This window comes from Hevea brasiliensis, chromosome 9 (genome assembly GCF_030052815.1).
Source record: "Hevea brasiliensis isolate MT/VB/25A 57/8 chromosome 9, ASM3005281v1, whole genome shotgun sequence".
NCBI classification, from domain to species: domain Eukaryota; kingdom Viridiplantae; phylum Streptophyta; class Magnoliopsida; order Malpighiales; family Euphorbiaceae; genus Hevea; species Hevea brasiliensis.
Window position 1 is genome coordinate 11698972 of NC_079501.1, and position 24957 is coordinate 11723928.

General features: G+C 32.1%; 3 protein-coding genes across 3 annotated transcripts; 1 reads left to right on the forward strand and 2 right to left on the reverse strand.

The window, feature by feature from the left end:
* Window positions 1-1827: 1827 nt before the first annotated feature.
* Window positions 1828-12217, forward strand: LOC110633203 (NAD-capped RNA hydrolase DXO1). The gene is made up of 13 exons (XM_021781708.2): window positions 1828-2451; window positions 3597-3829; window positions 4998-5063; window positions 5186-5264; window positions 5402-5481; window positions 5577-5600; window positions 8080-8204; window positions 8723-8939; window positions 9050-9103; window positions 10684-10730; window positions 11065-11149; window positions 11720-11783; window positions 11945-12217. Exons 1-13 carry the CDS (start codon window positions 2085-2087, stop codon window positions 12046-12048), a joined length of 1545 nt encoding a protein of 514 aa, XP_021637400.2. The 5' UTR covers window positions 1828-2084; the 3' UTR covers window positions 12049-12217.
* A 1010-nt stretch (window positions 12218-13227) lies between these two features.
* On the reverse strand, window positions 13228-16727 carry LOC110633212 (probable pectinesterase/pectinesterase inhibitor 34). Its single transcript, XM_021781720.2, has 3 exons — window positions 15464-16727; window positions 15041-15177; window positions 13228-14174 (listed from the first exon to the last, which is right to left on the reverse strand). Exons 1-3 carry the CDS (start codon window positions 16441-16443, stop codon window positions 13477-13479), a joined length of 1815 nt encoding a protein of 604 aa, XP_021637412.2. The 5' UTR covers window positions 16444-16727; the 3' UTR covers window positions 13228-13476.
* Window positions 16728-22998: 6271 nt separating this feature from the next.
* Window positions 22999-24560, reverse strand: LOC110633219 (F-box protein CPR1). Its single transcript, XM_021781730.2, has one exon. It carries the CDS (start codon window positions 24441-24443, stop codon window positions 23211-23213), a length of 1233 nt encoding a protein of 410 aa, XP_021637422.2. The 5' UTR covers window positions 24444-24560; the 3' UTR covers window positions 22999-23210.
* Between the last annotated feature and the right edge of the window lie 397 nt (window positions 24561-24957).

Sequence of the window (24957 nt, forward strand, 5' to 3'; positions counted from 1 at the left end):
AATATACTACTAGTACATGCAGAGTTTTAGAATTTAACAAAAGATAATAAAAGTAAACTGAACTTTTCTGGTTTAACCTGCGAGAAAATAAAGCAAGTTATTTTTAACAAGTCCACTTGTCACCTGAGGAAAGATAGTTAAACAGGGGTGAGCGTTCGACTCATAAAGTAAGATATTGATTTTAAATATAATTTATGTAACTATCTAAATCTAATACATTCCTATATATGAAATGCAATATACGCACATAATTTTAAACAATTCAAATAATATTTGCATAAAAGACAATTTGGAGCACCTACACACCCTTGTGTCACATTAACACATATACATATGGGAGCTGATCCCCTATACAACTTTTTTTTTCAATATCTACCAGCAAGGTTAACTCAAGCCGGGCTTTCTCTTAATAATCCAAGTGCAGGGGTCAGCGAAATCAAATCAAAACCGTACTCACTCTGACTTATCTACATATAAGGATCGAGTCCCAACGAGTTAAGCTCTTGCCGCAACTATCCGTCCTACTCATATCCATATCCACATCACACGCCAATACACACACAGAGCTCCAAATTAGCTTAAAGTGACATCAATTTCATAAATAAAACATGCAACATGAGGGCATGCCTAGCATTTAACTATATATATATATATATATATATATATATATATATATATATATATATATATATATATATATATAAGTGAATGCATGAACACGCCTTGAATATATAATAATAATATTAAAATTATAAATAAAATCAATATCTACTCACATATTATCCAAATGTCACTGGGATAGCTAAGAAGATGAGGAAGGTTGACTCGGATTACCTAAATAATCATATTTAAGAAATTTATCAATATTCAAGAAATTTATCAATATTAACTCAAAATAAATAACTAAAGAGCCCAAAACACCTTAGGTTTATACCATAAATTCGTTAGAATTTTTTCTGTACCTAGGACCTAACCAACCTGCAAAATAACTTAATTAGTACTTCTCAATTCAAAAAATTTCAGGCCCACAATACAATAACTACACAATGCCTCTCCCTTGACCTGTAAAATTAGTCAATTCTCATATAAAATAATTATTTAAAAATTCAGGACTTTACATAATTCTTCACATTTGAATTCATTTTATTAAATTGACAATAAAAGATAATTTTATTTTATTTCTTTTAAAATATATATACAGAGTTGGTATGGTTGACCTTATGTTAAAAAAAAAATTATCTTAAATAGATGTGACTAAAATTTAATTCTAACTTAATTTTAATATTTTGATTATAAAAATTTTAAAATAATTAATTTAAAAAAAACATTATCAGAGTCTTTTGAAATAAGAGAGAAAAGGGATTGAGATTACAGGGATAAAAAAAAATCTCATTCAATTTATTCAATTATTAAATATTGAAATATATTGAAAAAATTAAATGAAAAGACCATTTATTTAACAGAATTACTAATTAATTTGTTAAAATGAAGAGATTAATTTGTGAACAATGAAAATAAGAAGAGACCAAACAATAATGCGGTCCTTTAGGTTTTACATTGAATGTGGAAGATATATGTATAATGTTTATATGGAATGAGAGATTTTAATAAAATTTTTATGATTTTATTAATATGTGGAGTTCTGATTTTAAATATTAGGTATATGTGTTTTAGTTATTAATAAAAAGAAAGAAAACCTAGAGTAGAAATAAAAAGTAAGCTAAATATTTTTATGTGACCTGAGTCGGATATATTTAATTCTTCAATATCACACATTAAATATGAAAAGTGTGCACATATCACTTATATGGGATGCCGAGAGGTTTTGATAAAATTATTACCCTGTCCCTTAACCTTGGGTTTGTGCCATCTATTAAAAAAACAAAAATAATGCCAAGCTAGAATCAATCTTGGTCTCGTTCTCAAATGTAAATTAAGCAAATTTCAAGGGTTTCAAATAATTTTCCCTTCTACGAAATTTGCTATGATAAAAAAGGCCAAAATAGTTCAAAGTGAATTTGATCAGAAGAGAATCCCCGAGCAAAGCACTCGATAGACACAGAAGAAGAAGCACAAGGCCAGTAATGGATTTCGCAGAGCAAGAGGTTGATTTATTTGGGGAAGACTATGAGGAGGATCAAGAAGATAGAGAGAACAATGGTACCCATAGATCATCTCCCTCTTCCTCTTCTGCATCATCGTCATCTGGTTCATCGTCATCTTCGGCGGCTTCGTCTTCATCCAACAGTAGTGATGGTGGGGACAGCAGCAGTGCCAGTGGGAGCGCTAGCAGCGGAGGGGAAGAAGAGGAAGAGAACGGTGAAGAAGTAGAGAATAACAAGTTTGATAATTTTGGGGATTATAATGAAGAGCAAGAAGATAGAGACCTTTTTGCCTCTGATAATGATGATTATGTAAAAACCCCTGCCATTAGCCCTTATTCTATTCCTGGTAATTTGTCCAATACCTTCTAATTGACTTTTCTTTAGGTTGCATTGGCTGCTTACTATGGCTTATGGGTTATAAAAGGGTCCATAACTATCATTTTTACACTGTGTTGGTTTTGTTACTCTTAAGTTCGTTCAGTGGGTTTTACTTAGCTAATGTTTTAATTGATTGGGTCGCATTGGATTGAATTCTTCAATATTTGGACTTGCAATAGGATTTAGGATTACCCTTTTGGTGTTTCTTGAGGCTTATCTTTTGGGTTCCTTTCGTCTCTTTATATTGGATCATTTTCATTTTCGTGCAGACTTTGATTTGTGGGATTTTTTTTTTAAAAATTTTTTTTACACAAATAAAATAATTTGTGCAATGGTTCACCCAGGTTTGTGTTCTATTACTTTTCCAATAAATGTTTGGTTTTAGTGGTTAATTTGCTTAATTGGATGGGATGAAAAAAGCAAAAAAAAAAAAAAAAAAAAAGGGAGTCTTTTACCCTTTGAATATGGCAGTCAGAGTTATGAAATGCCATTGCTTCACAACACTGAGTGGTGAAGGTATCATCTCTATACAATCAATGCAAGGGTAATAATTGATTGTATAGTAAAATTCTGGAAAACGTTTAAGAGATCTATCCTGGCTATTGGGTTCAGTTGCCATAAGTTCTTTCACTTGCATTCTCATATTTTGAGTCCATGGTTAATGGGTTTGTTACCATACCAAAAGTTCATGTATTCAAAACTGTGACAAACTTTATGAGATTTGAAAGAAACTTGTCTTGTGCTTTAATGTTTTATTTGAAATTCTTGAAAGTAAGCAAAATTCGGATAGCTGTGCTATTGCAGCACAATGACCATTGGGAAAAAGTAATTGATTTTCTTGATAGTCATGCTATAGGTTGACACCATCAGAATAAGATATGATTCGGTTATTGTGCTTTTAGTGAAGAGGTGCAAAGCTGAATGCTTATCATGTGATTAATTCTCATAGTTGATTGCTTCTTTGGGAAAGAAAAATGTCCTCTGCACTTTACACTTCTTATAGATGAATTGATAATTCTAACTTCTTTCATATATTTTCATCTCTCTCTCTCTCTCTCTTGCTTGCTCATCTCCAATCATCTATTATTTCCCTCCTCAAAATCTATTTGGCAGTGTTACCTGTCACACGCAATATCAACAACCAGGGAAGAGGGAATTTTGGACGTGGCCGTTGGCAAAATGACAGAGGAGCAGGCCTTCTTCCCCGACCTGGATTTCCTCCACGGCAGGGCTATGGCTATGGTTCAAAATTTTCAAATGGTCATCGTGATGAACGACTTGTTTCTGAACTAAAGTTCTCAAAGAGTGAGGAAACATTATCAAGAAAAATGGTTGCTTTTCAGGCGGTATGTGTTTTTTTTTTAAAAAAAAAGAAAAATTATTTCATAATCTATTATGTGTATGTGACCAACATCGTGCAATAACTGTCTTCTGGATACTTATAGCTCATCATGTTATGCTTTGACCTAGATCACCCAAATTTTATGGATTCTTAGATGGTCCATTTTGTGTCATTGATTGTAAAATTTAGCTGTTGGGCCTTATTTGTTTGCATTTGAAGGTTCTGTTTCAAAAAATAATTTGTTTATGGAAAATATTTTGTAAGAAAAACATTTTCTGAGAAGATGATTTATTTTCTATTATTTGATTACAATATTAAAAATCAGTTGGCAATTAGCTTCTAGGACTTTGATAGCAGAAGAAGATGTAAATTTTCTTTCCACTCTACTAGATAAAGTCCGTAATGAGAGTATTAGAGAAAAGGTAGGAGTGGTGCCAATTGAAGATAAGTTGAGAGAAGGGCGATTGAGGTGGTTTGGTCATGTGAAGCGTAAACATACGAAGACTTCAATTAGACAAGTAGAGCACATTAGATTAGAGATAGAAAGAAAAAAAGGGGTAGACCTAAATTGATTTGGAGGAGAGTAGTACAATATGACCTATAAGCATTACACATTTTTTAGGATTTAACCCAAAATCGTTAGAGTGGAGAAAGCGAATCCATATAGCCGACCCCAAATTTTTGGGATAAAGGCTTAGTTGAGTTGTATAGACTTTGTATTTGCCTATTTATGGATGAATATGGGAGAAAATCGCACAAAAAATGATAAAACAATGATTGAGGGTAGTTAGTAGAACTAAAGGAAATGTGCCTATGTTGGTCTCTTATAGTTTCCTCTCCTTTTTATGAGTTTTAAAAGCCTGGAAAGTGACTTCTTGTTTTGACAATAAGAAGTTATTTACTTGAAATTGGCTTATTATTTCATTTGACTAGGAAAACATTTTACTTTTGTTATGTTTCCCAGTATTTCCAAATGCTGGAAAATGCAAGAACATATAAAGTCAATGATCTTGTTGGTCTTACTTTGTGTGGTTGTTTAAGATGACCCTGATCTGAGTATAGGATACCATATGTATTATCACGGTACTAGTGAGCCATGGTGCTGGACTATTTAATTAATATTTTATGAACTATTTTTTTTATCATACTGAATAATTAAATTTATCCTATAGCCATGTGAACTTGCTTGCTATAGTCGTGTAGAAGGTGGAGATGTCTACTTTGACGATCGCAGCTTGGTGAGCTTCTGGAACTTGTTTTTCCAATAGATTCTTTAACTCTTTCATGAGGTTTCAGTCTTGTATGATGCTTTGTGATTATGATTAGCTCATTCAAATTCCACTTTATTCCACATTATTAGAGGCTTTTTAGGCGTTATATTTCCGATGATGTTGGAGCTGATCTAAATGAGGGTTTTGATACTTTCATTGAGAAAAAAGGTGAGGCTTCTTTCTGAAACTTGGCTTTCCCAAATTTACTTAAATTCATTTTGTGTGTGTCTGTTTGAGGGCTTAGGGCTGATATATGGAGTTAACTCCTTATTTTTGTTTTGTTTTAAATGAACCCGCTGCACTAGATTTGGGCTCTGAAGGATTTGGTAACCTCCTTGGTTCCATAAGGGCCAAAAATATTATGCTTCAAAACATGCATTTTGTGGTAAGAGATGTCTTCTACCTTTTATACTGTATATGTTATAAAATTCTGATGAAGGCTATGAAGTAAAGTTCATTTCTCTGTTTCTTCCCCACCAGACTTTCCGTAACAACCTGAATAAGGTAATTTCTAATGCTTGTTATTCTTATTTTTTAAATTTATTTTCTTTATTTGTTATTTTTTTTCCTTCTTCGTTTTTCTTACCTCCACTTTTATGCTGGATAACTTCTAGTAGTCATTATTTTTAATTTCTGGTGAGCCAATATGGCTGAGCTGCTCAAAGCATTTATTAGTCTTGAAGGAGTCTTTGATTAGCTACTTTCAAGTGACACTCAAATAACAGTAGAAGTTTGTTATGACTAATGAGTAGAATAGGAGATATGAGAATGTATAGGAGAACATATGGTATAAGTAGGAATAACGCTGTACTGAGAAATCAGTGAAGAATTGAATGATATAACAAATGCTTCTCTCTCTACTTCTTCCTCTTTCCCTCCATCTTCCCTTCTTTCTCAATATTCTTTCTCTGTTCTACTTCGTCCTCTGTTCTTCCCTTCTCTTTCTTATTCTTTTGCTGGTTTGGGTCATTAAAATTAATCTTGTAAAATATATACGTCGTAAAAAATAAAAAATATGAAAAACTAAAAGAAAATTATTATTTTATTTGGTGTTTTAAACTTAGGAATTATATTAATTAAGTGTAATTCATGTTCCGCGAATTGAATTAATAAGATTCACAAACCATGTTCCGATTTGGCGTTCCATCTAAACATACTCCCCGTGTATTCAATACTAGGGGTGTGCGGTTCCAGTTCGGTTTGGGGTCTGTAAGGAACCAGAACCGAATCGAAATTTCGGTACTGTTCCGGTTTAGTTTTTCGTCATTTTGGTTTCGGTTCTGGTTTGGGACGGTTCTTGGTTCTGGTTTGGGACGGTTCTTGGTTCTGGTTTGGTTCTCGGTTCATGAAACATTTTATGTATTTATTTCCTTAAAAAAGTCATATTTAAATTAACTTTTAATTGAATTATTAATACATAAAATATCATATAATATGTATTTTAACTATTTCTAAATTATATAATATTTAACAATAAATTGCATATATAATATAGTAGTATAAGTATATCATATAATATACATTTTAACTATTTATTAATTATGTAATATTTAACTATAAGATACAAATATAATTATGAATTAACATATATATAGTATAATAGTACATTTATAATTAAGAATTATAAGGTAATTTAATGTATATATAACTAAAATTATTAAAAAAATATAAAGAAATAAAATATAATATTAGATTGTATTTAGTTTATAATTAAATAGACATATATAAATATATATAATTATATATATATATATATATATATATATATATATATATATATATATATATTCGGTTCTAGTTCGTTTCGATACGGTTCCAGTTCAATTCCTAGTGAAGAATTAGAATCGAACTAAATTATCAAAATAACTTCGATTCGGTACAGTTTTTCGGTTCGGTTCGAGACCCCTGAGAACCATGCACAGCCCTACCTAATACTTAGCTCAGTGGTGTATCGTGTACCCAAATTACTCATAGCCATGCCACGATCTAAGATGTCCTGCATTCTAGGTAACTATGATTCAAGATCGTGCTTGACTTCATTTAAAATGGGAAAATTAGTTTAAAAGATAACAAGGATTTTGGCAACTTGTTAGTTGTTACTTCAACTTGGAAAATTGTTACTTCAAGTTCTTTTATTAGATGACAAGTTTTGTATGACTCTTCTTTATTGGGAGTGTCGCAATACGCTTTTGGAATGCCTCTTGGAGGACTCCATATGTCCAATCTTGCTTGTGGGTTTATTGAATTTCCTCAATGCAATTTGATGAGGTGCAAGGAAGTTAAGGAGTTGTGTGGATCGGAAACGGTGGATGAGTTACTGGCAACTTCAACTCTTGACCTCATTTTTCAAGAGGTGTTTCAGTCTCTCAATGACTTATTGACATTTGTGAGATTTCCATTTCTGTCAGATCACTTGCTGAAGAAGTTGGTGCAGAGCAATCTTGGCAAGCATATTCACATTAGAGCTAGCCAAATTGTTTTAGGATTTTTAGCATGCAGATCGTTGTTTTTGTTCGTCTTCTTTGCTCATTCTTGAGGACAAAAATGATTTGAAGAAGTGGGGAATGTATTAATAATGAGTAGAATAGGAGACATGAGAATGTTTAGGAGAATATGGTAATGGTATAAATAGGAATAGCACTGTAACTGAGAAATCAGTGAAGAATTGAATAATACAACAAATCCTTCTCTCTATTTCTCTCTCTCTCTCTCTCTACTTCTTTCTCAATATCATATAGGAGAATCAAGCATAATAGAGTTGTTATTAACTTATTATTCAACATTTTACTTGGTATACCTCCTTTATATTATGATATTCGAGTTAAATCTTAATATCTCTAAAATTTTTTTCAATCTTTTTGGCTTTGTGGGTCAGTTAACTGGCTCAGCATTTAACTAATTGTTTAGGTGAAAATTTAGCTGTTTTTTTATATTTGGATGACAACCTCTTTCAGTATTTGATTAACTTCTTGTTTTTGTGCAGATCTTGGCAACTGCTTATATTCGACATGAGCCTTGGGAAATGGGGGTACACAAAAGGAATGGGGTTGTCTATCTTGATGTGCATAAATTACCTGAAAGGCCACAAAGTGAGTTAGATCGTCGAAGGTACTGGACTCACATATATTTGTATTAGCAAATACATGTTCTTAGATTTTTACCTTGACGAGCTGAAAGGTAATAGAAGGTTAGACAGTGTTGGCACACTCCCTTGTCTGCTGCTAGCATAATTGTACCTTAGACTTTAATTATATAATTTAATGTGTTTGCTCTCGTATTCTAGGTGCTTATCAGATGACAATTTTGCTTTAATATAGATAAAAGACTCATTGGTCCTGCCATAATGTAAGGAATGTCAGCTTGATGAAATGGGTCAAGTGTTAGTGTATAGCTGGAAATTGGTTTATTTGCTGGAGTAAATTGTTTTATGAATTGCTTTCTGAAGAAAGATGGGAAATAAATGTTCTAGTGGACACTGGGATGAAATCAGAAAAATGTAGGAAGCTTTGAGTGAATAGTAATACCCTGTTAGTCATTCTTGTTGATTTGAGGTTTGTGGTTCATATTTATTTTATTTATAATTGGTAATTGACTTTAATCTTGTGCATCTGATTTCGTTTATTCAGATGTTATTGGGGATATTGTTTTGAGAGCCTGGCCACTGAAGATCCAAGGAGGGCTGATGGAGAAGGGATACATCATGTTGATGCCAATGTTGAATACTGTTCTGTGCTTAAAACCAAATTAGGGGCTCATCGTATTCTCATGGGTGCTGAAATGGATTGTTGTGATTCAACTGATGATGGAAAGAGGTTTTACGTGGAGTTAAAGACAAGTCGTGAGGTTTACATCCATGCATCTCAATTTTTTCGTTTAGTTTTTTTTTTTTTTGAATTTTTATTTTTAATCTTATCTTTACTTGGATAACTGTAAATTTCTTTTGCATTCTGCAGCTGGATTACCATACTGAGGAAAGATTTGAGAAAGAGAAACTGCTCAAGTTCTGGGTACTGTAGCTTTAAAATATATTTTTCCTTTTGCTAATAATCACCGTCTCTTTGCTGTTTTAGAAATGCATGAGCCTCTTTGTTTTTCTTGGGAGAATGGGATGAAGCCTCGCAATTTAGAAATACCATGCCACTGGATGTCCAAAGCATTGCATAATACATTCAGAGATGGTCTGTGGTGTTGTTTTTAAGCACGTTAGAACTTAGAATAGCATCTTCCTAGTATATTCCAATGTAATATGGACTTAAAAGGCTTCTCTCACAATAATTTGCACTTTTGTTATTATTTTTAATTTTTTTCTTATTTACTTAAGGGGACAGATTTTCTTTTTTACTTTTGGGAAGCTGTTTTGTTGAAACTAAAGCATTGTTTGTTTCACAGATGAAACTTTTTGTACTTTCTGGTGTTTGGGGCACATGGGATAGTTGGGCAATGGTAAACATTCTCCTAGTTAAAAGATAATAATAATAATAATAATAATAATAATAATAATAGTAGTAGTAGTAGTAGTGGTAGTAAAAAACCAACTGCTGCCAGCCAACATCAGTCTTTACTTGCTCCAACCAATCATTGTTGGCTGACTTAACTTTGCTTTGTGCAATTTTGTTTTCAATTTACGTTGACTAAAACCTGGTGATGAAGTCCTTACAGATCTCAACATTCTCATGGTCTTCTTTGATGAAGGAAGAATAAGTTTTTTCAGTGTACTCCAAATGTCAATTCTCTCTTTTTTCTTTTTTTTTTTAGCATTGCAACCAAATAAAATAATAGAAAATACTTATTTTCTTGGGATATATATATATATATATATATATATAGTGAACTTTCTCTCTCTCTTTGAAACAAACATTGCCTAGTGGCAATTTGCACTACTATGTGATAAATGCCTTATGAAAGGAAGGCATTTGAAAAGAGCTCACAGAAAAGCTTTCAACTTTCATTAGCCTTTGCCAAAATTTTCCATGAACTTCTAGTTACACATATTTTCAGACCCATTTGAAGTCTACTTAAAATCCTAAAATTCATCAAATTATAAATTCTCCTTAGAATCATGAGGAAAGGAACAAAGACAAATTACCTCAAGTACCTGACCCTTGTGCTTGTTTGATTGACAGTAGTCAACCAACATTTGAGAATGTTAAGTAAAATTTACTAACTGGATGTAGCCATTAATAGTTAAGCACTTAAGGTGATGGGTCACTGTCTCTTCCAAGGGTTTGAATTTGGGTTTCACCTTGATTTGGAATGGTCATATATATATAGTGGTTTTGTTTGTTTCTACTATGGGCCACCGGCCACATAATGTAAGTTTTGGATTGGGTGGGTTTGTGTTGTATTGGCTTATGTTAGGAAATTTAATTTCAGCTTTGTGTCCTCTTAATCATTTATGCTTGAAATTGCCACGCATGATCCCTATTAGAACTACTAGGGTTTCTGGCATCATAAGATCTATCTTCAATTTTATGTAAGGGCAGCCTTAAATGTTTTCATGGTATGTGCAAGATTGCAATTCTCTTCCTCCTCTCTCTTGAATGGAATTGTATTATGAAGACTAACTTGGATGTTTTATCTATTGCAGATTCAATCATTTTTGGCTGGGGTTCCTTACATTGTTATTGGATTTAGGTAATTTTAATTTCTATATCTCATCATCAGATTTCTTACTGGTTTTGCTACTTAGTTACATTTTGAACTTGGCAAAGCCAATTATCTCTCTTGCTTTGACTTGGCAATGACTTGCCTTTGCAATTAAGGTTGGATGGAACCAAAAAGGTCATCATTAGCTTATATTGGAGAAATGTCATGATTGATGTGAGCATGTTGTCTTTGGCGATATAGCATTATGCAAAATATGCAGCTTCTCAGCCTCTCTTCCCCGCTTCCAAAACACAAACAAATGTAATATGCAGAGTGATGCTGCTAAATTATTCTTCTGTAAAATTATCTTTCTTTTCTTCAGGGATGATGCTGGTCGCCTTGTCCGCACGGAGAGACTGACAACTAAGGACATAACAAACAGAGTAAAAGCAAAGAATTATTGGCAGGTTAATCCTGTTATCCTGCAACTTGTTTCTTCTTTTTGATAGCCTCATCTCTTCAAATTGTTTTTTAAATATTGGTTTAGTTCACATATTAGAAATAATCTTCACGTTAAAGAAAGTGCACTTTTGGGGTGGGGTTACTTGTTATGGTGACTTGTTCACTGCTTCCCTTACCTTTCCCCCTCGCTCTCCGTGCACACCTACCTCCCTCCTCTTCGATCGAGCAAGCACCATAGAAGGTTTTAGTGGCCTTTAAATTTTTCAAGGGTAGCTAGTGAAAGCTTGCCCTTTTGATGCAGAAGGCACTTCAACTCTGTAAATTTGAAGGAATAATAATGAGCCTTTGCCATGCTGAGGTGGGCTGCCTGCCTTTGGGGATGGAGATAGGAACAAGTGTTGGGAAGTGCAGGGGGTGCGTAGAGTTGCTAGGCTCTCTCTTATAGGTTATTGCAATATTCAAAGGTCATGTTAGGCTGAACTATCTCCATTTCCAAATTGCGCACCATTGGTAAATCAAATTTTTGGTAATTGGTATCGTCCTTTATTCCTGATTATCACTAAATTTGTTTGCAGGGAGGTGTCTGCCTAGCATTTGCTGATGAGGTATTATGCTGGCTTTATGGAACAGTCAAGGAAAGTGAGTTTTGTAACCATTGTTTCTTCTTCTTTTTTAACCTTATGTTTCATTGCAATGCTGAAAGAAAACAGATAGAGGACTTAAACGGCATTTTCAAGTGAGATTTATCGTTGTCATCTTTATCTGTAACTAATATACTTATTTTTATTATGTGGCTTCAGATGAAGATTACATTTTGCAGTTTGCTCCACCTTTCACGCGTTTAGAGCTTCTGCAAGCCCAATCTTGCCCAGATGCAATTACTAACCATGTTATGCAATTGTAAAGCATTTTGGGAAATGTTGCTTAAATAATTAGAACACAGATTTAAAAAGGGGTTAAGTTTTTTTTCCATTGAATATTATAGTTTCTCTAACATGGTCTGAAGCAGATCACTGCTGTGTCAGTATACCATGAATTGGTTTTCGCGGAATGCCATAGGTTCCTTTATTTTTCTTTTTTCTTTTTTTTTTTTTTAACAACAGAAGTAGTTTTACCATCGTAAATTTAACTCTTATACACAGGACAAATAAGAATATTAGTTTAAGGATATATTTTTTTTCTCATTAAATAACCTCAAACAAGAACGCTGGGGCTGTTTGAAACTGGTTGCACTCTTTTTTGTGAGTTGAAAATGAATGTAGACGTCTTGATGTGATTATTTTGAAATATATATATATACACTATGAGAGAAGAGGAAGATGTTAATAAGAAAATTATATTTAAATATAAAATATATATATAAAAAATTTAACAAATATGCGACATGATACTTGAAAAAATAATAATAATGGCCAAGAGTAGAAGGTAAGCAAACGACAGCTCCCATGTGCATTCTTGCCTAACTTCCATTTGCAGCTGATACACTCATCTCACAAATGAGATCTTGTCTTTTTTTTTCATATATTTATATATATACACACACAGTTTTGTTGAAGTGTTAATGATTTACATAGTGATCTCATGAGAGAAAACTGTTGAGATATATATAAAATATTTATAATGGCTTTTTGTAAGCATAAATATTTATGCAGATAAAAAAAATACCGATTATCTTGACCGGATGAATGTCCAAAATAGGTAAAAACCAACAATAGTGTGAAGATGGAATTTAAATTGAGGGGACAAAAACCATCTGAGTTTCAACCCCACTTGGATCATGCTGTCCAACTGGACCCCAAAGGTGTCGGTACAAGGCCAAAATTAGGGTTGGAGCCGTGGTCCAATTTGAACACTGTTGGCCAGCCTTTAATGATCTTTAATGTGAGTCAACTCGTCATTAATACTTGCGAAATCCACCTACACCAATAAATTTGAGATCCAATTGTACCTTCTCATCACATTCTATAAAATATTCTCCCAACCAACCCACAGTTCACACCAAACTAATACGATTTTGTCACCCTCTTTAGATTAATGGGTATTTATATTTTTCCATACCCAGCTTGTTATTTTAGAATCAATATTGAATGAATTTCAAATTTCATTAATGCATCACTAGTATTTCTCAAGACTTACAGTTTTAATAATAAGAGAGATAACATTTCCCTTCAACTTTCTATCCCAAGTTACAACTGCACAAGAAAAGGAACAATCACTGTTTCAATGGTTATTGAATTATGCCAAAAACGACAAAAAAAGAATAGAAAAATTATCCTTGCATACAGTCACTAAGGACATGCGTGGTAGCAACTTTATAATATATGTATATTACTCAAACTGATAATCCAGCTAAAAATGCCACCCCAGTAGAAGGCAACCATGATGATCCATAAATAAACTCTGCTACGGTGAATCTACTTGCCTCAACAGTTGAATTGATGACCCGATACCCGGGCCATTTTACACGTTGCCCGACAGACCCACCTGTCCCATAATTCATATACTCACCATAGTATAGTGTATCAAGTGCAAATGTTGCATTCCACTCTAGCCACCCTCTTGGATGAATGTGATCACCCATGTACGTTTGCATATAGACAGTCCTTGAGTAAAGCTTCCATGGACGACCTAGATATGTTGAGAAGTTACCTTTGGCCGCCTCGAGATCTGGGGTGGCGTAGAGTCTACAGGCATGGATAGATATGCCTGTATTTTGATTAGGGTCTTTACGATTTTGTGCAGTGATAGTATTTTTCTGAAAATCCATAGGTTTACGAGCGTAAATGCTGCAATTTTGAAACACCACAGCAGCATTACCAAATATGAAATCAACTGTACCATAAATATCACATTCCCGGAAAAACTGGCGATTCGAGTGCACATAAAGAGTGTCTTGGTATCCGATGATGTTGCACCGGTAGACCACGGCATGGTCAGCGCCAACCCGGAGAGCCACAGCTTGATGCCTGGCTGGACCAGCCCAGTTCTCAAATGTCATGTCACGAGCAATAAAACCAGCCCCAGTAGCAGCTATATGGAAATTGAAACAAAAAGACAAAAAGTGACATAATAAGAACCAGAGTGACTGATATATTAAACAGCTGGCGTTTGCGCGTATGACAAAAGGCAGACGAATGAAAAAGACATAAAGGAGTGATTAATAGCTTTGAAAATTTTAAATCATCTGACCCTCTATGCGTTATTGATTGCTGGCAAGTGTAGAGCTATTAGTCATGTGATGATCATGACCCACCTCCAATAATGTGATTCTCTTTGTTCTTTAATTTGTAGCGATAAATTGAATTCGAGAAGGGAATTCGCCAATATTAGACGATGAGTGCGTAAATTTGCAGTAGGATTTACGCAGGGAATTGACAACTTTTTAATGTGGTTTTGATGAGCACAAAGTGAAGTTTAATGCTACGGCAAACATCTATAACCATTCTTTCTTTTTTTTTTTTTTTTTAAATGCCTCCACACAACTACATTAAATTTAATCAACTTCACTTGATGGGAATAATAGTAAAAAAGAGGATGTATTCTTTAATCTAAACTGTATGTACATACAAGCTTTGACATGAAATTTATTATACATGCAAAGTTTGAAATAAGCAATTACAACATTGTTTAAACTAAAGTCACTCCTTTGGATCCTGCCATTGCTCCTCCCTTTTTTTTTTTTCGTAAAAAAAGCTTAATGGGAAGAGAAATTGGGAGGACACGTGTTTGAAAGAAAAAGGGTTGAGGGTGATGGCAGCCCACGTGCAAGTTGAACACCGACTATGCTAGCGTTAATGCAAGGCCATAATAACACGGGCCACAGACCACAGTAAGCTAAAAAGACAAGACTGTAACTAGACAGACAAAACAAAAGGGTAAAAAAAATAGAAATTTACCCAAGGATGCAGTGTGGAATGTCGTCAGATTATCGAAAACGCTCTTCCTCCCTGAAATCACCGTTTTACCCTTTCCATCTCCAATGAACATCAGATTCCACTTTTTTCTCGCCACTTTCAAGTTTTTCTCTTCATATCTGCAAATTACATAAAAATCAAATCATTCACTCATTTCCTGCAAATTCTCACTCTAATTTTTTTTTTTTTATGCAAAAACATTTTTTAAATATAAATAATTAAATAAATTTGCATGTGCCATGAATACAAACTTCTCGAATTGCCACCCAACTTACGTTACGTGAATAATATTTTTCTTTCACTATTCTAATTCCATGATTTGCATAATGAACTCAATTAACAATTTCAAATGAAAAGCCAGCTAACGAAAAGATTCCTTTTTCTCTCTATCATTTATAAATTTACCTTCCTGCCCTTACGTAAATTATTGTTCGCCGATTACTGTACTCCGGCGCCTTCTTAATTGCCTCCGTGATCGTCTTGCAAGTCCCGTTACCGTCTTGCGAAACGATTATATCGGCCTGTATGGCCGACACCGGCAAGCTTAACAGTTTCCTTTCTTTCCTCCCCAACCAACTCGGGAGATCATCGGCATTTTCTTCAGATATCTCGGCATCCATCAGTCTCCGCCGGTTCTGTATCGGAATGCCCGAGAAATCGTCGCCGTCGGTAGCAGAAAAAATTGCCAAGCAGTTGCTTACTAACTCTGACAAGTCCTTCAACTTATCGGACATCTGATCCTTCACAGGTCCATTCAAGCTCGCCAATCCCTCCGTACAGGTGTCCTGATTAGTCAGCGCAGCGCTTAGCCAAGTGACCACGTCTTCAGTGGATCCGCCGGGCTTTATCTGTCCGGCGGGGTTCCCCTCCAACGACGGCGCAACGGTGGAGAGCGAGCGTGAAAGCGCGTCCACAGAGTCATCAAGCAGCTCGAGGCAGTCCTCGTACGCCGATTGTACACGCGTATCCATCTGGAGATAAGAGATCTCCGACGAAAGGTATAAAGCTTTAGTAAAGTGCTGCAGAGTCATGTTGAAGGAAATGTGGACGAGGTCCTCCTCGGAGGCAGCAGTAGAACCAGGAAAATCAAGCAACGAGTTAACACAGAGAGCCGGGAACCGAGTCTTGCTGCATGTTTTAGAAATAGCCTTGGTGGGCTTCGGGATTACAACTGGGCTTGGTTGGCCAGAAGGGCGGGAACGTAGCCAGATTAAAAGCGCGGCGGAGACAGCAGAGGCGATGATCAAGGCGATGGATAGAAGGGAAAGAAGGATTACCCCCCTTTTGCGGGAAGGGTGAGGCGTGGCGTATTCTGGTTGGTTGATAGGTTGGGAGGATCCGCCGGGTTCGGAGGGTCCGAGCCTGCCATAGTTGAGGGGTTTCATTTCACTGGTAGGAGTGGAAGGTGGAGAGAATGTGAAGGGAGTAAATCAGTGTGTGAATATATTATATACAAAGAAGAATATCGGAGTGTAGAAGAGATAGAATTATATAAATAGAATAACGGCGGGCATTTAAGGAATGGGGTGGGGAAGAAAAGGGGAAGGAAGGAGGAGGAGGAGGAGCAATAGCGGTTGGTGTGAAGTCTATGTCGAAAGCCAAAATAGCTGGCCTCTACCACCAGCACCACCACTGCCTATTAAGGTATGAGGACTGTGGCCTGTAGCTGTGGGTAAGTCTGTTTTTGTGTTCTGTTGTGTTTCTTTATTTATTTATTTTTTTCTTTTGGTTTCTTCGTGCTTTTGTTTTTTTCTTTATTTTTAATATTTTTATTTTATTTTATTTTATTTTATTTTACGAATAAATGAGCAACACATGTAGATTCCCTGAGCTAGTATAGTAAAAGTGGGAACTTTTACTAAGTGCTTCTGGTGGATTTTTATTTATTTATTTTTTAGTACATCATATATATATATATATATATATGTTGAGAACTTTCTATAATTTCCCCATGAAGAATATTTATAATCATTATGGATCATCAGGTATTATCAAGTTAATTGATATAGTTTACCATTTCAATTTGACACAATTTAAGAAACTCAAATTACCCGTTGATACGAAGAGAGGATAGAGCGGCCACTGATATTTAGTGAGAAAGACAATATTGAGGAAAAAGGAAATCCATACGAGTTTTTATTATTTTAATTTTAATATTTAAAACAAGAAAATCAATATTTTATTATTAAAATTAGGAAATATATTGTTTTAATTTAATAGAAAAAAAATTGAACTTGTTTGAGCATAAATGTAAAATTTTGTATTTATTTTATTAAAAATATTAAATTGGACTTATTTAAATTTAATTCAAATTAACATCTCACATGTAAAGTTCCAAAAAAATTCATAAATAACTTGACTTTCATATATATATATATATATATTTTTCCCTTAATAATTATCAACTTTCTTATACATGGAATCCACTTTATAGAGATAGAAACTTTTTTACACATAATAAAATGAATGTAATAATAATAATAATAATAATAATAATAATAATTCAAAATTAAATAAAAAGGGGGGATTTTGAAATTGTAGTTATCTTGAATGCTACCAATTGATTGAATCCCAATTATTAGTTAAAGAGTTGTTGTGATTCGAACGGACATTAAACTAGCAAAAGCATAATGAAAACTTAAAAAGGGTTGAACATATATATTATAATGAGAAAGAGATTGCTTAGTCCAATAGTAATAGATAGATATATTAATAAATAGAGATTGTGTTTTTTCTTGCTGGAAAGTGGATTATTACGTGGATATAATAGTGTAGGCCCAATGACACACCACTCACTTGGTCCCCAACATTACCAATTATTAAAGAAATAAAAAAGTAACCAAGCTAATAAAATAAGTGAGTTATATTGGTGTAATTTTAATATTATAAAATTTGAGTCTCGTTTAAAATAAATTATTTTAAAAATAAATAAATAAAACAAGGCAGTGGACGAGAAAAGGTGTAGAATAATTCATTACCATCTAATGTGATCCATCATCAAATTTAGGGAGTGTTTGGTTTATCTGTTAGGTGTAGTTGATAGCTGATAGACACTCAAACAGATAAATTATAGTGTTTGACAAGTTAAAAAAATGATTTGGTTTTATTTTTTATTTTGATCATATTATCCTTTTTTATTTAACAAGAAAATTAATATTATTAATATTTTTATTTTTTCATTTTAAATTTTAACATTTTAATTAACGTATTTTAATTTTGATAAAATATTTTTTATTAATAACGTAAAATATAAAATATTTATTTATATCTAAAAACTTAAAATTAATTATAAATTTTTCTATTAATAATAATAATTATTTTATTATTTTATTTATATTTTTAAAATTATTTAATTATCTTAAAAATAATTATTTTCTTATTTCAATAATAAAATAAATGATATAATATAAAAGATTAATAATTATATATTTATTTAAATAATATAATATATTTAATTTAATAATAAAATAAATAATATAATGTAATAAATTTATAATTTTATATTTATTTAAATAATAAAATAAATTATATGATATATACCCTTATTAGTCATTTCACATATCAACAGCAACAGCTAAATGTAATTTTACCAAACACTTAACATAAAATTTATCATCACTATCGCTTATTTAATATCAATAAAAAGAATAAATATATCAAACAAATATCATCAAGAGATTTAAACCAACTTAATTTAGCCTACTGTCTGTCCGAATGAAAAGAGGTCACACACTCTGCAAGCTGGTGTTTGCTGGTTGATATACCCTATAAACATTGGCTTAAATTGGAAATGTCAATTAATGTCTGAATTAAATGTAATAATTAATGAGTAGCGTAACATACTTAATATTTTTTTCTCAATTAAAATAATATTTTATTTTCTAAGATGCAATGGTCTTCCTCTGTATCATAATCGGTGTCATGAAGGCCATTAGATAATCATTTATTATACGAACTTAAAATTCTCAACTGAGACACATGCTGTTATATACAAGTAGTTTTAATGCCAAAACGATTACCAACTCCATCGGCTCAAATAGCAACCGAACCAGAAATTAACATTAAAAAAAAGTGAAGATTCATTTTTTTTTATTTAAATAGCTATAATTTTTAATTAGAATTAAAAAAAATTACTTTTAAATTCTAAAATTATATTTTTATAAAATACACATTAATAATTTTATTTTTACTCATAAAATGTATTAAGTTAAATTTATGATAATAATTAAATTTAAATATTAAAAAAAAAAAGAGTTGAACTAGGAGTACAATACTAAGTCTGGCTAAAGGGAACAGGATGAATTTACACAAGAATAAATACAATAAGCTCTTTATTTATTTATTTTTCTTTTTTTGAGGAGAAGCAATGGCAATTGCTGGTCCCTAGTTTTGCTTGTGGTTAATTCAATAAAAATGGATTATACAAAATGATAAAATTTAAATAAATTAATAATTTTTTTGTTATTTTTAAAGCAAAAAACAAGAAAATTAAAAATCAAATAAAAGGACACCAAAACAGTATAAATTTTAACTAATTAAATTCGATTTTAGATATAAGCGATTTGATACTTTTATTTCTTAAATAAGGTTGATTGAGTGTTTAATTCATTACAAACAGAATTAATCTTGATCAATTAATGATTAGGTGATGAAAAAGTACATAGTAATAGGTTGGTTAAATAGTAATAAATGAATATTTTAAAAAGTTAAAAATCTAATTCTATTAATTTAATTTTGATTTAATATTGGTGGCATATATATATATAAAAGAAAATTTTTATCTAAATTTGGGACTTAAAATACAAATATATATGAATCATATAAAAAATTTTTTCATAAATTTAAAATATAAATATATAAAATTTAAATATTTAATAGATAAATTTTTTAGTACATTAATTTTCCCTTTACTTTTAATTTTTTTTCTTTTTACTTTTAGGTGAGTTTGTTTTGTGAAAGGTATTTTCCTTAAGGGGAAAAAAAAAAAGAGTTAATTAATTTTTTTTAAAATTTGCTTTTTGATTGGTAGGACAATTAGAGAAGAAAATGACATGTAAAAAGCAGATTACTATATATAAAAGTGAAACACAAATATATCTTTTTCCGGATTAAATCATGGAATTTTTTTGGATCCTATGATAGTATGATGTGATTTTTTTTCTTTTAAAAAAACTTCTAAAAATTGCAATTTTTCTAAGGAAATTAAAATATAAATCTCGATTTGAAAAATATAGAAATAAAATATATTAAAAATATTACCATATAATTTTTTTTAATTTTTTATAATATTATCTAATATTGTATTTATATAGTATTTAAAATTACAATTCAATAAAAAGAATGCTTCACTTAATAATTATTGTAAGTCATAAATTAACTTTTATGCTTTTAAATAAGTTCAATTATTTGAATATTAATAGAAAATCATCACGTTGATAAGTGGTCCCAAAGTCAAATGGCATGATAATTTTCAGGTAAATACGCCTCTCTCTCTCTCTATATATATATATATATATTCTACCAACCAAATAGTCTAATTTATATGGACGATACCGATTACCTGCAAATCTACTTGTCTAATCATTGATCTTCACCGTCCAACCTAAATTAATTATGAGAAAAGCGTCATTAAACCAAATCAAATTAAATTGCAGGCAACCTATTCATAGCCCACTGTTAAGAGTTAGGGTTAACTTAATTTTGATTTGATTATGAAGAAAAATAAATATTGTCCCTCTAATATGTGCTAGCTAGGAGATAGATCACTTTTATCTAGCTATCAATTATCACATGAATTTTTATAGGATAATTATTACTAATAGATAAGAGTTAACAGATGAAATGAATCTAATAGATTAATTTAAGTTATTTATCAAATTGATATTTTGTTTTTTTAAAAAAAAAAGAATTGTTTTGCAAGTTAATGGATTAAATATTTGAATTTTATATTTTTTTAAAAAATATTTTATTAATTTAAAATATATTAATTTTAAATCAAATCATATGAATCATTTTTTTTTTAATTTATAATTCACTCAGTTCAAATAATTTCAGATTGATACAAATCTCAAGTCTAAACAAGTGGATTAAATAAAATTTATTGATCTTTATTCCGTACTACACATCGTGCCAAATCTAATATGGAGACGGAGACGTAGATAAGGTGGATAAAGAATAAAAGCAAAAGAATATATATATATATATATATATATATATATATATATATATATATATATTATGCAAACACAAATATATAATAAATAGAAGAGCTTCCATGGTGGTAGGGAATATATGCCAAAGTGTTCATAGCCCATCACATGTTGTGCTGTGTTCTATTGTCTCTCTGCACACCTTCTTTAAATTTGGAATATTGATATGTATGCATCTTCATTGTTGAGGCAATATGGGTTTTCAAAACCATTAATTTGCTTTATTTTATTTTCTTCCTCCGGATAATTCTCATGGTCAACTGATCAAGTCTAGTTAGATTTTATTTTCAATTAAAATAATTTATTAATATGAACAGATATATATATATATATAATCCTAATATAAGTAGTAAATTCACACCCTTTCACATGATATTTACTAGGGAACACTCAATTTAAGTTTAAAAATTTAAGTTTATTGCAGTGAGTTCCAAATATTATATTAAACTTTATATATATATATATATATATATTATATTAAACTTTATATATATATATATATATATATATATATATATTTCTAATGTGAGATCTTTTAATTCTACTTTCTGTTATTGAGACGTGGTAAATCATATTAGTATGTAGTACGAGAACACTATTAGATTGAATAAACATATGGTCCTTATCTATATATTTGTATGACCACAACCAAATGATTGGGCTTTGTTTATAATATATTGTTGGTTTCATAGACCACTGAGGGCGGACTGTGAATAATACTGGATTAAAGTGTATACAAGTAAAATCCTAATGCATAAAATTAGTCATCTCATCTAGTAATATGTCCAAATATATAGGCAACACATAAATGAGGATTTGGAGTTTGTGAGATGCTACCATCTCACCACCTTATTAATTTGGCAGCTGGGGTGGAATCTCAGAGAAAAGAAAATTGCATTTATATGCATATAACTAATAAATTGATAGATCAAGTCTTGAATTCAAGTTTTAATCCAAGCTAAATGCGGGAAAAAAAAAAAATCAAAATAGGTCAATAATTTTAGAAAATTTTGATTCATAACATGTATAGTGGGTATAGACCGTTAGAATTAGAGCCCTTTGCATCATAATGGTTCAATGCTTATTTCTGACCCATCAATTGTGTTGCTCAACTTGGGGCAGTTTTTTTAGCCCATCAGGAAGAAAGCTTATTAAATTATCCATTTTCTTTGGGTACATAGGCAGTAAAAATGAGCCCTTGGCCTGTGAATAGATTTAACTCTAATTGTTGTGGTACCACCACAAGAAGGTGCAAAAATAGATTTTCCAACATTAGGCTTAGCAGTTAGACCTGCCATTAGAAAATAGAGATCACACTAGCAGAGAACAGCAAATGGTGCAGAGTTAAAGATAAAGTTAAACAGTGCAATTTCAAATGAGTGCAGTAGCTCAAAACTGATAACATGGTAGGATGAATAATGGGGTCGGGGAGACCATAAACTAATTAAAGGACAAAAAATTAGTAGGAAATAAGAACTATCAATGGCAATATATCGAGTAGCCAGTGTTCGCATACCTGCTTTCAAGAACAAGTTCAAAACCAACTTTCAAAAACGTGCTATCATAAGCAGCTGAAATCAAAGTCAAGTGCTCTAATTTGATCACCACCATGCACTATCACAACCTTTTTATTAGATTAACTTGAAGTCCCCAAATCAAGAAAAAAAAAACAAGAAATTCAAACAATGCATTAAATAAAGATGATATATATATATAGGATGAAGCCAAAAATAGACCAAAAGAGTATGACAACTGCACATTAACTAACAATATAAAGATAAGTAGGTAACTTGTTAGGCTCAAATTGGATCAATTCACAATCAAAAGTAAAATACTAGCACTAATTCCTACTAACAATATCATATATGGAAAGGACCTGAATTCCCAAGCAAATTCTTGTAGCCTAAAAACTGAATCGTACTAAGCAATATGAGCCTTAAGATCTAATATATTTCAGACTCGCGAGTCTTTTCTACTTCCAAATACCCTGCATTTGCTACTGGAACCAAGCTGTCCACATAACTGTAGAACTCACATGTATAGTCAGAACTGCAAATGGGTAAGGTCTTGATGCCTTTGTTATCGGGATCAAAAAAAGATAGACTAACACAATGTGCCTCCATACGTTTGACTAGCAATTCAGAATCATTGTGAACACCAATTGGGTTAAGTCCAGAAGAATTCAAGTCTATTGTATGGAGTTTAGTCCAGCAATTACCATCAACATCAGAAGCATAATCTTTATCCAATGTCCACAACTCCATTCGATTGATGGGTCTTCCATATCCAGGATAAACAGACAAAGCAGGATACAATGCCAAAGCAAGTGATTCTTTGAATCCTACAACTTTAACACAAATTTCACTGGAAAGATAATCTAGGATTTTTATTCTTCTGAATTCTTCATTACCCATTTCGAATGAGACGATATACTTGTGATTTGCCAATTTCCCAACCCCATTAGCTACCCAATGCATAGATCCATCCACAATCACAGCTTGCTGGCCTTCAGGAATCACACAAGAACCCATTCTTTCTTCGATCATTCTTCCATCCAATAGCATCCACGAACCCGTTCTCCACGAGTAGACTTCAGCCCTCACAACAAGAGAATCATCTTCGTTACAATGGAAATTCACAACTCTTACCAGTTTAAAATCATTACTTTCGCGACTATACCCAAATCCAGTAGCGACCATCCAAATTGGCTTATGGGCATCATTGATTCTTGGACGAGGAAGACCTATGAATTGCCTAGTCGAAATATTCCACAACACAAAAGCGGAGGCATAGCAAGGAGAGATATCGAGACAGATAATACCATTGCAAGACTCAATAATCTTGGGATACCGAATCAAAGAACCCAGAAACGGAATCTTTATCTCGCGAGGAATTGAGGTTCGATTATCCATCAAGATTATAGAAAAGTTAGACCCAGTTGGATTGTGGAAGCGGCGAATCAGAAGAGACGGCCCACTGGAAGAGCGACGGAAATGGTTGGAAATGAAGTCATGGGAATTGAAGAGCAAGTACCAGGCTTTGGACACGGATTCAAATCGTTTAATGGATTTGATCGGAAGTCTTAAGAGGATGTCTTTGATGATATTATGGCCAAGAGGAGAAGGAGGATCGGAATTGTTAGCCATGGATTCCGACGATCGTCGCTTACTCTTCATAGAGAGAATCACAGCGGGTTCTGAGAAATATAAGAGAAGGGATTTAATTTATACTTTTATTTTTTAGGGAAGGAGAGGTTTTTGTTAGGGTTCTGACTTCTGGGTACAAAATTACAAATTATTTCTGTTAATCACTGGAAAATTAAGGTTAAGGCCCAAATCATTCGGTGGCTTCTTTGGATTTTTTGGATAATTATAAAATTTGTTAAAATTAGGGCAAAATTTAAATTAAACTCTATTAAAAAATTATTACAATTTAAACTCAGTTTTTTTAGTTATAATTTTTGTATTAAAGAAAACACGTGATTAATAGAGGGCATGTTTAGTATTATTATTGAAATTACCGTCAAGACAATTACCTTTTAAAATATATTAATAAGAAAATATTAAAAAATAATTTAAAATTAAATTTGATAAGTTTTAGTTATAAAAATATTAAAGTAATAAAATAATTTTTCTCAAACTGCTCCTTTTAATAATATATAAAATGATATTTTTATTCAAAAAAATAATT